The sequence below is a fragment of the Wasmannia auropunctata genome, unplaced genomic scaffold (assembly GCF_000956235.1).
Source record: "Wasmannia auropunctata unplaced genomic scaffold, wasmannia.A_1.0 LD334579.1, whole genome shotgun sequence".
Taxonomy (NCBI): Eukaryota; Metazoa; Arthropoda; class Insecta; order Hymenoptera; family Formicidae; genus Wasmannia; species Wasmannia auropunctata.
The window spans coordinates 84098-97409 of NW_012028311.1; the positions used below are offsets into that span (position 1 = coordinate 84098).

The following is a 13312-nucleotide window of genomic DNA, read 5'->3' on the forward strand; positions in this document are numbered from 1 at the left end:
GCTCTTCCGATCTGTATGTATATATATATAGTTTTATACATATGCATAACCTCACTATACAAGCAATGAAAAATGATCTAAAGACTGTTGATTATTTTCATACTTGATTAGAGGTATCATGACTGATTTTTTTTTTATTGTATTCAAAAATTGAATCTTTGCGATTTGTTGCTATCGTTAATCATCAAATTTCCAAATATGGAGCGTTAAAATGTTCTCCACAGTTTGTAGGAGAATAAGCATGAAAACGTACTGCGTTCGATAATCGTTAACAAAAATCATCGCGCCACTTGTTTTTGCTTCGCGTTGTTAATTATAATTAGCATTTAAAAAGAAAACGATGTTGTGTTCCTTTATTTTAGTCATTGACATTTTCATCATTCGATCAATTGTATCCTGCAACGATTGTCAAGCTTCGATCAACGTGTTTTATTCAGTAATTAATTAAGCGTACGTATTAGTCTTTAATACGTCTTTAACGGTACGTTCTGGTGAAATGGAAGAAGTAGTCTGACGGTTGACGGCTCGATGAGCTTTCACAATTCACAGTAGCCTGACTTTTCTTTTTTGTTTAATTAAATGCCCCCCACATATCATATGTATGCCACAAGGGAGCGTCTAGAGACTCTGAGAGTCTGAAAAAGTTACCAAAGCTTAGATAGGGAAGATAAAGTCTAGTTTGCTACTTATCCATGATGTTTGTAATGTCTCGGAGGGAAACTTTGGTTCTCATTAGGCGGAACAATCGAATGAGATTTATCGTTATTAATATCTCGCAACGCGCGACACTGCCAACTTCTTCCTACGCACTAGATCACCACGGACGTCGTCTTTATCGTCCATTCTCCCTATTTTTCTTCGCTCGTCTAGCATGTCTTCATATCGTATACCTATCTATAATCAGCCTGTTTTTTATTGATAATAATAATAATGATGATAAGAATGAGGATGATGAGAATGATGAGGATGAGGATGATGATGATGATGATGATCATGACGATGATGATGATGATAATGAAGAAAAGGTAGCAAATAAATGTTTTTCCATTCAAGGACTGGTCTCTTTTTATTTATCTCACCACACGACATTGTCGATTATCCTTGTCAAAATTATTTCTCACTTGGCTTGAATGGAAAAACCCAAGCGCGAATAACTCTCGAAGATTCTTGAAATATGTTGGCGAAAGAAAAAAAGAAAAGAGGGAAGAAAATCCACTTTTCATCTAATTTTTAGATTTGTCGCATCATCTGTCTTCACGAAAGCGGGCCATTTCCTTATTTTTGATTAACTTTTTTTTTTTTTTTTTTTTTCTAAACACCGATGTTCACATTCGTTCGGTTATTTTTCTTCTTTTTATTTGTTGTAATAATTATTAATTTTTCCATTTCAATTGCCAAGCGTGAAAGATCACCCTTCGTTTCCCGCGTCACCCAATTGATGTCGAGTCATTTTTAATCGTATGGCATTCTTGGAACACGAATATGACGCATCACCAGACGAAATATATCCTACATACGATTAAAAATAAGATTCGATCCTTGAAGTTTACCTTATTTCGTTCATTATTATTTGTTATTTCGAAAAATTGCATCGCACTAATTTAAAACGATGAGATTAGTAAAATTTAAAATAATGTATTCCTACTTAATACTTAACGAAAATTTTAGATAAGTAAAAAATTGTAAAATTTCGTTATTTTACAATTAAAACAAACGTACGCCAAAAACTTTTAAAAATGTATATTGCAAGTTTAGTAAGAAAGAAACAATTGCAACGGTAGTTTAGAAGTATGTCGGATTTTGTCAGTCTGACGTGAATTTATCTGTTGTAGAATAGTACCTACATTTTAATTTATGAAATCTAAGTTTATATATTATTATTTTCATTACCATCATTAGTTATATTAAATGTATTTAAACTTCTATGCGTATAAATACAAACAGATACGGAATATCTAAATTGATAATGAAAAATTAAATAGCCAAATGATTGTAATTTTATACTGCGGCGATATTATTTCGGGCTCAAATGCACACTCGTTTAGGTCGAGTTACGATTTTTTAGATATACAAATTATGTCGTCTCTCGAAAATAATCTTAGGTTGCAGGTTGACATATGGTGGGTATAACATACACTACATACTGTGAAGAACGTGTGCTTTGCAATGTAACGAGTGCTCTTCTCTGTCTACGACTCTGTTTTCTTCTTCCTACCTCCTGTTTTTTTTTCTCTCTCTCTTCGGCGATCAGTTACTTGCACGATTGAATGTACTGACCGAAATGTTGTTCGGCGAGTTTATAAGAGAGCCGAGTTTTGAAATTTTTTTTTTCTTTTTGAGAAATTGTTTTAAGCAAACATTGCTACTCCCTTATGACTGCTTTTGGATTTGTGTAATAAACCCTGCTGTGTGTGTCGAGAGGCGGTAGGAAGTTTTTCGTGTGTATACATTATATATACTACATATATAATATACGCACAAAATTTTGTATATACATATAATACATATAAAAATACGTAAACCATAAAAGCGAGTTTCTATACGAAAACAGGCAGGGTGGCAGCGAGTTTGACGATACGAAAGAACACACGTAGAACACGAATGTTGGCTGAATTTCCTTTGCGATTTTTCATGCATTATGTTTTTTCTGATGCTCTCTTTCAGCATCGGGTGCGGGTGGACAGGAGCGAAGGGTCAGCATGCGGTTGCACCGTAGGGATACGCTACTAGCTGCTGCAGGAGAAATGCAGCCCAAGTCCAAGTGAGTTGCTACACGATATAGAACGACTAAATCCGCTAAACGACTGGGTGTAACTTGCTCTACTGTGACAATGAAATCCGCGGACGTTTATGAAGAATACGTAAGCTTGCACAGACAATTAGCTATATTTCCACGAACGTTAGTTATTTCAGTCGTGTTAGTGTGATGTAGATAATAGAAAATTTTTGACATTAGAAACGGATGACATGCAAGATTTTCTTTATCCTCATATATTTGGAATGATGCTTAAAGTAGGTCGCTGAATTTTGCAATTTTCTTCGATCAATTTGGATTTGAGTTTTTTCTTTTCGATAGTCTTAGAACTACAAATTTTTAAAAATAAGAATTTCTTATAATTCTTTTCTAAATTATTAGAGAATACGTTATTTATTAATACGTATTTTTATCTCTTTATTTTGCTCCTTGGCGGTTGTCCTTATATCTCTACTAATAAGCTTTACATTTCTTTTATTTTAAAAGTAGAAATATATAATAAAATTTGGACATTTCCGTATATCTTTTTTTTTTTTTTTTCAAATAAAATTTAGATTTTTTTCTTTGTTTAGTTTTTTAATTAAAAAGTGAGATGCGAAAACGCCAATTAAAAAGTTGTGAAAAAAAGAAAGATCGACTTCAGGATATCAATCACATAACTTTTTCTTTAGGGCGAAAACGTGAAAAGTGAAAACACCAACAAGATTATTAAAGATATTTTAATGATTATTAAAGATTTTTTAAGTGTGTCGTCGGTATTTTCACTTTTCACGTTTCCCTTCTTCCAAGGGGAAAAGTTACATGCTCGATGCTCAGAGATTAGTTAAGATAAACGCTGCAAATTTTTAGTGACTTATTTTACAATCACTTCACAGAATTCGTATCGGTGAAAAGTTACACTCTCGAGCCTGTTACACTCTCGTTTTCGGTTGCATGAACATTGCACATTTGGGGGAAAATTGCATTCTAAGCCTGTTTTCGATTCTACTTATATTTGTATATTAAACTCCAATGGCTATAATAAGTACGAAAATCTGTAATCTATTAATAATGGTGTAAGCTCCATTTTTCAATTTCATCACTACATTTTCACAACTCTTATCGAATTTCACGATTTCATCAATGCGTGATAAAGCCGATTTTAAGATTGCAATTTGTGTTGTGCTTGTGTAAACGCTAGATCATGTTTTTACGCATCGGTACGCGTTAGTTGAATGGAAGCTTAATTTTGGTAGGAAGGTGGTGTCGCAATACCGTGGCATGGTACTTTAATTAATTATGTTAATTGAAGATACAAATGGAGATTGGAGAAGATGGAGGGACTCTTTGTCATTTGGAAAGAATTCTCAATGTGTACATTTCGTATACAGGATGTCTCGTTTATATTATTCTTTAATAATATATTTCTTATATATAATTATTCGAGTTACAAGCAACTGAAAAATAATATTACTTATTTTTGTGGATTTACCTTTGGAGATGCAAGTAGATAATAGATCTACTTTTTTAATATAATTTAAAGATATGTCATAAAGGTATTTAAAAAAATGACAACCTCCAAAAAGTAGTGTTCTATAATATTGATTTCAAAGAATATTGTTTACAAAATTATCGGAATATATGTTCATGATATAGTGAACGAAGACATCCTATATATGTCACTGATAATACATGAATGATTATTCAGTAAAGAAGCATCGAGAGATATATTCATATCTAGTGATGAATTACATAAAAGCATTCTCTCCAAATGAAAATCAGAAGTTACTATTACTATTGCTTGCTGTTTCGATTGCACTCTCGCAATACAAGGTGTCTTGAAAAAAGAATGCTCCTACGCAGATTAAATAAAAATAACTAAATTTCTATAAATTTTTTTCTATATATCATTGCCGAGATACTCGTTTTTAAAGTTAAGATTTTTTGAAAAATATCTTGCTCAAATAATTTTTATATTGTCTTCCAGATGTTGATAAGTAATTATTATATTAGGTAAAGATTTTTAAAATGTTTCAAAGTTTTAATGATTAAATGACTTAAAAATCTTAAAACCTCTAATTCCCTTAGGGCTAAGGCTGTTTTGATATTACATCGAGCCTGTGTAAAAGCCGATGTAATATCAAGAAATCTTACATTATTTTAAGAATCTTTACCTCAGATGGAAATAATTATTACTAATTATTATAGTATCTGGAGAATAATATAAAAGTTATTTAAAAAAAATGTTTTTTAAATTTTAACTTTAAAGATTAATATCTCGATATAATTATGTGAGAAAGAAATTTACAGAAACTTATAGTTATTTCCACCTAATTTGTAAGAAATTGCTTTTTTTCGGGACACCCTGAATAATTAATATATTACTTATATATTAATATTTTTAATAAATTATATATTAGAATAACAAACTAATTAGATTAACAAACTAATATTAAAAAATATGTAACGCAAAATATAGTTTCTGTATTAGAGAATATATCTCTAATTGCCTGGCTTGCGTTTGCCTGATCGGCTACATAATTTTGAGACTATCGCATGTGGGTTTGTCAAATAAATAATTTTTTAATAATTCTCTTGATCGTTAGATTCAAGATTGTACTGGATGTTAGGATGCCCAAGCACAGATATCGCAACGAAGAAAAAAGATAAATTTTTATATTATATAAGATACTTAAAGAAGAGGCAGTTTTCATAATAAGTGAAACTTTTTTTTATAAATCGCTTATTTTGTTTAGAAAATTTGTGATATCGATATTTTATGGAACCAAGAATAAGATCGTAGATGCATTAAAAAAAAATTAAATATAAAAATTGAGATGCGAATCTTTAATAACATTTATAAAGAAATAAGAAGCGAAGTATTTTCTAGGACGCGTCGTATGTTTCTTCGTGTGGAGAAGACTTTCACATTTGCCTTTCAAGATACGTACGGCTAAGCCGTAGCAATAAGAGCGTAACGACTTGGAGAATAGCCGGACGACCCAGCTGGCTATTGCACAACTCTGCTTGGTAACTGGTTAATCCACTTTTGAATGTCTCGAAACGTAGGCTTGATTTATAGAACTGGGAAAAACAACATTGTCATTGTATGTATTTCTGTTAATACGTTCCATTTGAAAATATCAGGATAATTAAACTTGTATATGTTCGTTTTTATGTGAAATTGCTAGATTTATTTAAGGCAAATTATGAATAAAAAATTTGCACTCTAAACAATGTTCCATTTTCAAACGCAATTTTATACAACATTAATAATTATTTAAGCGATTTTTCATGTTTAGATAAACGAACGAAATGTGCAAACTTGGTATTTATTGCAAAAATTACGTCTTAGATGTTTATTTTTTTACGTTGGCTAAAATCAATATTTTTCAAAAGATGATACATTTTTAGCTAACGTTAATTCAGTGCGTGCTGTGTGGGGGCATCCTTTCGAATAACTGTACATGTAAAATGCACGTTTTAACGCTCTAAATCTTTTTCAAAGCATCCGATACATCTCTTCTCCATTTTGCAATCTAATTAAAGTATATAGATACGCAAAAACTAATTCGGTATATCGAAATTCACCAAAATTTCGCTTTATGTTTTGTCGTTGACTTTTTTCAGGTAACCGAAAGCTATCGCACTAATTCTAAATGACAAAAATAGACAAAGAGGGAACGAAATTCTCTCCTGTGCCACGGTAGAGGACGCCGATCATGAAAAACTCTGATCATGGGGAAAACTTTCATCGCGTGCGAGCCTTCTCTCAGAGTTCATTCCTCCTCACGAGCACATGTCGGTATCATCAACTTATTCACGCCGTTAAGAATCCTGAACGCGAGCGAACGAGAGAACTTTGCGAGTATTAGTATAATTTAGCGGGGAAACGAAGAGAACCCACAAGTGATTCTTGCGTCACATCTTCATTCGATAATATCTCTCGACCGTAAATAGTGTCGAAAAAAAAAGGATTAATATATGTCGGAGCAAAAAAAAAACGACATGCTGAGAAGGAAGAACAACGAATATTTTAATGAAGTTTGTTTCTTCAGAGACTTGCCATTAACATTTATACATTTGTATCCTCACTAAAACTGCATTGCATTTTATCATGAAGAACAATTAATTAATTTTATTCAGTTTACACCATTATCTCGTGCAAATGCCGAAGTCGATCTCACAATTTACGAAATCGGACGAGACGAAAAGGGGGAGCCGAGAGTAGGGGCGAAATTGGGGGAGGCTAGATGTAACGAACGAGAGAAGGAGCGCCGGAAAAGAGAAAATAGGAAAGAAAAAAAAGTGAGAGAGGAGAAAACCTTTAGCTCATTTATGTGATGAAGACGGGTGGCGCGCTAATGTCGCTGTTTTGTGTGTCTTTTGTTTTGGAAGCGCCAATGCGACGGCAATCGCCCCACCTACCCTGATGGTCAGGCGGGCAAGCGTGCAACACAACAAGTGAATCGGCAGCAGCATCAATAGCGGACTCCTCGTCATCGTAAGATTCAGCGGCGTCGTCGTTCGTCAGAGGCGGCGATCGGCGGCGATCACCGCTGCCCTGCAACGATGCTTTCCCACCCATCGCCGCGAGCCGGAAGTGAATTCGCGCGTGATATCGCACGGCCGTCTGGCGAAAACAGGGTGACTGACTTTTCCGTGTTACGAAGACGTCGCGAGGATCGTCAGTAAGATAAGACCGGCGCGTGCCGACGGTGGTGCCCACGACGACGGTGGTCCGCGAAAGTGGCGACGGAAACAATTCCATGCCGAGTGGACGAAACGAAGACGAGAAAGGATAGGAAGGGAGAAACGGGTCGTTGGTCCTCGCGGTAAGCGATATACGAAAAACGGAAGTACAGAGCGTTGCGGTAAATTGTAGTAAACGGAGAATTTGTGACTGGCGACGAAGCAGCAGCCCTCTTATTGCGATGACTCTCATTGCGGTGCGATTCTCAGGAGACTCGGCAGTAGGTCTCTCCCTGCTGGAATTTCTCTCGTGCAATTCTCGGAGCGAATCCCGTCTGGAAAACAACCCTCTCGACGTTGAGAGAGGGGTGGATAAACGCCGAACCCCCTTTGCGTCCTCTGCGCGCAGGATGACGAAGCGCGATCGTTTCCTCTCTTTTTTTTTCTTTTTTTCCGTGACGAATCGTAAATGTACAGTACGCGGTTTCGATGATGGATTCTCGCAGTTGTTCATAATATATACATAATATACAGTACGAGCGTACTTCGGACAACGTTCACAGTTTTTTTTACCACCACGTAACGCGAACTGTGATCCGAGCTGTGGCCAGCTTTGCTTTCTCTGAATTCGAACCACTTGAATGCCGCATTCGTATGTAACAAGTGAATAAAGTACTCCGGTTACGAGTAAATATTTGTCGAGGTTCGTGATTATAATTTGTAAATCGTTTTCGAAAGGTAAAGCGGCTTTTCACAGATAGTAACGAAGTACGAGCGCGCGTTTATAACGGAAGACTGCGACGATGTATCCAAGAATCGCAGTGTTCCGTATACGTCATATAAATATATATATATATATATGTGTGTATATATATATATATATTATATATAAATTTTTCTTAACTGTAATAGTACATATATTCTATTCTATTTGTAAATTCACGTGTATCCTGTGACTTCTAAAAGCTTAAAATTTGTTTAATGTTACGTAAGTCGATCTCGGTGATTTATGTAATTGTCTATTAATGAAATTGACTTGACGAGGTTATCGTTCTCGATTTTCACACGAGACAGTCACGAGAGAGTCTAATGTGATTCCACGCTATATTATCGTGTTCCGCTCTATTCACGCGAGCCGAATACGTTTGTATAAATGTAGAATATTTTTTTGTATAAGTCCGCAAACGTGTACATAAACCGGATGCATCGATAATCGAGAAACCTGACGTGTGTAAAGTTATCGCGAATTTTTGCACAAAATAAATTTAAAAAAAAAACGATGTTTTCAAAAGATACAAACGAGATGTAGCTCCATGTTAGTGTGTCGAGAGGATCAAGTACGATCGCGAGGAGCGAGGGGGAAGCCAATAAATCCAGCCGCGAAATTAAAATTTCGCGTATTCAAACATCACTGAAACATAATATATAAAACTCGTGTTCCAAACTCGAGGTGTTGTTGCTTCAGCCAGAACTGAAATAGACTTCCGGGAATCATCTGTGTTTCGTTATATTTTCCAAGAGAATATAACGAGAAAGAGTCGCAAAGCATAAAATTTACGAGTTATTTTCCGAGAGAACTTTATCGGAGGTGACGATATGATGTATGATCTCTTTTCTTTCGGTCTCGCTGAAGCAATTTCGCGTCGATTTGTGGCACGGCGGTAGGACATCAAAATCGTCATTTCGCTAAAAAAAAAAAAAAATAAAAAGCTCTAGTTAAAACGATCATACAGAACGTAGTACAATGGGCGCGCAAGGAGGAGTAGGAGGAGGCGGCGGGGAGTACGTCTAGTTTTTTAGGAACAAATCCGTTCGGTTGTGTTTAGATGATAAGACGAGGAAGAAGAGAGAAAACACGATTGCGAGTTTCCGATTGGAGCGTTTCTATCTAATCGGCATCGATCGGGCGTACTGTACAAAGTGGAGTATCGCGCGTGTGACGTGAATCGCATATATATACACACACACATATACGTACACACATCGCCGCGGTTCAACCGTGATACCGTTACCGTAATCGCGCGTTCCAAAAAGAAGAAAGAGAGAGAGAGAGAGACCTGTATAGGTGCACCACCGAAACCCCGAAGCCCAGGAAACGGACACGAGAAACCGAACTCGCCCGTCTGATGACCGACGTGACCTCTCCTCGCGCTCCGCGAACAAACCCTTCGTGCCCTTCCCTTTTGTACGGTATAACAAATATCAATCGAGAACGTAAGAGCGAGCGATTTGAAACACCGCGCGCTCGGTTCTGCTCACCGGCCCCCCACATATGTTTTCTCATCATTTTCATTTCCTCCGGCGAATCGACCTCAAGACAGAGACGAGGGGCGCGCGGTATACATATACATGTATGAAGAAAGCGAACGTCGGTGAGCATTGCCGAGGCTTCATTCTTACTGACGTGTGTATGTCCCGTGTTTGTAACAGCTGTATGCATGTGTCTGTGTCTGTGTGTGCTTGTACGTCGATTGTGTGCGAATTTTTGCGCGCGTAAGAGGAAGAGGGATGATGGATCGGGAAGCGAGTGAAGGTACACGCGTGCGTGCGTGCGTGCGTGCAGGCGTGCTCGAATGAAGGAAAAGGCGCGTCGCATTTACTCTGACCAGCTCCCGTACTCGTATCCCGTTAAGTAACGCGTCCTCGTCTACGAAGATCGCGTCTGCGACCTCGTTTCACTCACGTTGGTCGTCAAAACAGTTACGTAGGCGCATGCGAACAGAAGGGGACGCGAGTACGGGGGTCGTGACGAAGGGACTTGAAGCGTTCGTGTTACCGAGTTGTAGGAAATTCAGCAAAGTCCACCCGTTCCCGTCTGCATCGTCTCCTCGACCTCTCTTGTCCACCACTACCCTCCCCCTCGCTTCGGTTCTCTTCCTGACGTCTTGCACGATATATATCGTGTACAGGGCACGTTGCATATGAAGAAGAGTGGAGAAAACGAGAAAACGTGATAAAAAGTTATGCGTATAGATATATTATACCGACACCGTGTTTTTCTATGTATCTTTTTTCTTTTTTTTTCTTCATAGGGTACTACTACTATTAATACTATCATATTATTACTATTACTACTACGACTATTACCGTTTACAACTACTACTGCTGCTGCTATTGCTAATTGTTATTATGTTGTATAATCGTATAGTCGAGTCCTGAAATCGCAGCGATCCACACTCGGGACGAAGTAAGTCCGCCCGACGAGTGAAGGACGAGGACAAAGCGACGTACCTCCGGAGACGTGTATGTATAGCCGCATATATTCCGTTTATCGCGTCGAACCTCTTTATTTTCTTTCGCACAGGGTGGGGAGTGTCAAATCGGCATCGTGAAGAAATTAACTGTTTTGAAAGAATTCGAATCGTTCTCGCGTCGTTATCCGCGTTTTACAACAAAAGTTCCGGCCAATTCGATATTGTCACTTCAAAATCGGGAAAGACGAAGCGATTAAGGGGCCGCCGTATTATTGAAGGATGGGGTTTCGACAATGGGCGGTAAACCAGTCTGGTAAAAAAAAAAATTATATACTGAAATCCTCGAAGTGTCAGTATGTAATTTTACGATATACTGAGAGAAGTCAAGGTCTGATTATTTTTTAAGAAGGGCCACGATCCGCGACTTGGATTATAGCGTCACTGAATGAATTTATCGTTGCTTCAAAAAATTTAGGGTGACGTGTGGCGTAATTCACTCTCTCATAATCTCCCTTTGTGATAAATAGGGATTGATTCCACTGTCATCCCATATAATATGCCTCAGTTTTGGAAAATTATGTTTGAAAGAAACTATGTGTAAGAGTAAAGCGAGGTGACAATGACTCTTTCAGATTCTCGAGCGTCTTATAAATAATAACGGTTGTCTTTGATCCAACTTCAATGATACCTCGCTTGATCGCTCAAGAATAATTCTATATATATGATCTGACGTTTCACGTAGTGTAGTTTTGATATCTCTACGCAGAAGATTCCCGCGAAATAGTTTCTCTCTGTTCTTGTTCTCATGTACATAAGTTCGCAGACTCTCGCGGAGAAATTGTCGGATATATAGGCTCCAGAGCCAAACATAAATCATTTAATTGCGATGTTGACTCCGCGTGAAAGCGATTCTTGTTTGGTAGGTTCGTCCTCGAGGTTCAGCCCACATATATATTCTCTCGAAACGATTTTTCGTAAGATCTCATCGTTCAGACTCACCGAGATCGACGAAAATTGATATCGTATTCCCTGTTAAAGCGCATCGAACATTTCTGGATTATTTGTAGACTCAATCTTAGATTCATTCCGACCATTAGTAGTCAGATCGTGTAACAGCAGCAGCAACAAAAATAATTAATACCACGATACAGAGATTAAACCGCGAAATACCGCGGATTTCGCGAGAACTGTGAGACATTTGAATTTATACTTGCTATTTAGTTTTAACTATTTACAAAATCGAAGATAAAACATCCATGATGGAGATAATCTTACTGTCGAATGCTTTTTACCGATCAATTTCGCAACACTGTCGTTTGAAGCATCTCCGTGCATTAAAACACGTATTGCACGCTCTATCTTCTCAAACATTTTGAAAGAACGCTGACTAGTTTAATATTATTAATCGTGAAGATTGGGTTGTTTCCTCGAAGGGGGAGACCTTTTTACGCACTCAGCGACAACTTTACATAATAATTACATCGCGTGTTAATCGAGGCTTGATATTTCTCCGCCTCGAGTCGTCTCTCTCGCTCGAGCAAATCTCATTTGTCGCTCAGGAGGAAGTTTCCCTGGGCCAACAACGTTACGTTAGTTATCAAACTCTCATCTCCCTGTACCGAGGGGGAAGCCTCTACATACTTCACCGTTTATTGTTTCAACGAAGTCGAAGCTATAAATCATCGCTTTTTAACGCGTGCTTGTATAATCTCCCTCCTCTCTGCGCGTCACCCAGAAATCGTCTTACACGATTACTCGCTCGCTCATTACAACGCGACTCGTTATCGCAAAAAAAAAAAAAAAAACGTAGCGACGAGTCGAAACGAAGCGAATTTTCGCTATCGCGTCTCAAAGTGACATCTCGGTTGCTAGTAAATATATGAAATTTCAAGCACAATTACAATAAAGCGATATGACTATATTGTAATTTTGCATAGTCATCGGAGATTCTCTCCGATTTTCTATCTATTTATGTATCGATCGGTATGTCCAAGAGCACGCGTGCATTAAATACGTACTCGAGATTCTCTGTGCGAGCCGTCGCTTTGAAGGGGATGATAAAAACACTGCCAGCGCGAGCGAAAGTTCTTGCGTTTTTTTTTTTTTTTTCGTTTTTGACTGACTAAAGACACACACGTGCGCGATTCGGATTCCGCCGCTTTGTCCTCGTGGATCAATCGCGAATTCGTCGAGCAGAAAACCCGAAGTGATTGATGCCACCGCGAAGAGGAGCAGCGATAATTCCTCCCCGCGTTACGTTTTTTTTCCTCTTTTTTTTTATTTTTTATTTGCGTGGTTTGCACGAGCGCGTGGTCCGACCGACGAATGACGGAAATTACAATTGCATAATTAAATTAGAAACTTAGATTACAGTCATACAATTGCATTATGACATAATCTACGTCTTCGGCGCAAATAACGGATATATAATGATTTAAAATTTGCGATTGATAATAAATTATTGCGTTGTTGGTAAGAAAACTGTAAATTACTTCTCTTTCTTTATTTACTACATCTTTAACGATACTTTTAACACTTAAATAATTTGTTTTCCGCATTCTGCGATCGGACTTATGAGTTTGGACACGAAGAGGCGTGCAAATTGTGCGAGTGAAAGCTGTAATTATCGAGAGAGAGAGAGAGAGAGAGAGAGAGAGAGAGAGAGAGAGAGAGAGAGAGAAGAGAGAGAGAG

General features: G+C 37.5%; 1 protein-coding gene across 3 annotated transcripts in view; it reads left to right on the forward strand.

Moving 5' to 3' along the window:
• LOC105458172 (casein kinase I isoform alpha) overlaps nucleotides 1-12900 on the forward strand; it is a 22987-nt gene extending 10087 nt beyond the window's left edge. The window contains exons 8-9 of one of the 3 annotated variants that reach the window (XM_011703277.1): nucleotides 2665-2761; nucleotides 6365-12900. In XM_011703277.1, coding sequence (XP_011701579.1) covers nucleotides 2665-2761; nucleotides 6365-6368 — 101 coding nt within the window. In that variant the 3' untranslated portion in view covers nucleotides 6369-12900. Of the gene's footprint in view, nucleotides 1-2664; nucleotides 3094-5340; nucleotides 5619-6364 lie in introns of those variants that run through there. The other 2 variants (XM_011703276.1, XM_011703278.1) reach the window with 2 other exon arrangements.
• The last annotated feature ends 412 nt before the right edge of the window (nucleotides 12901-13312 follow it).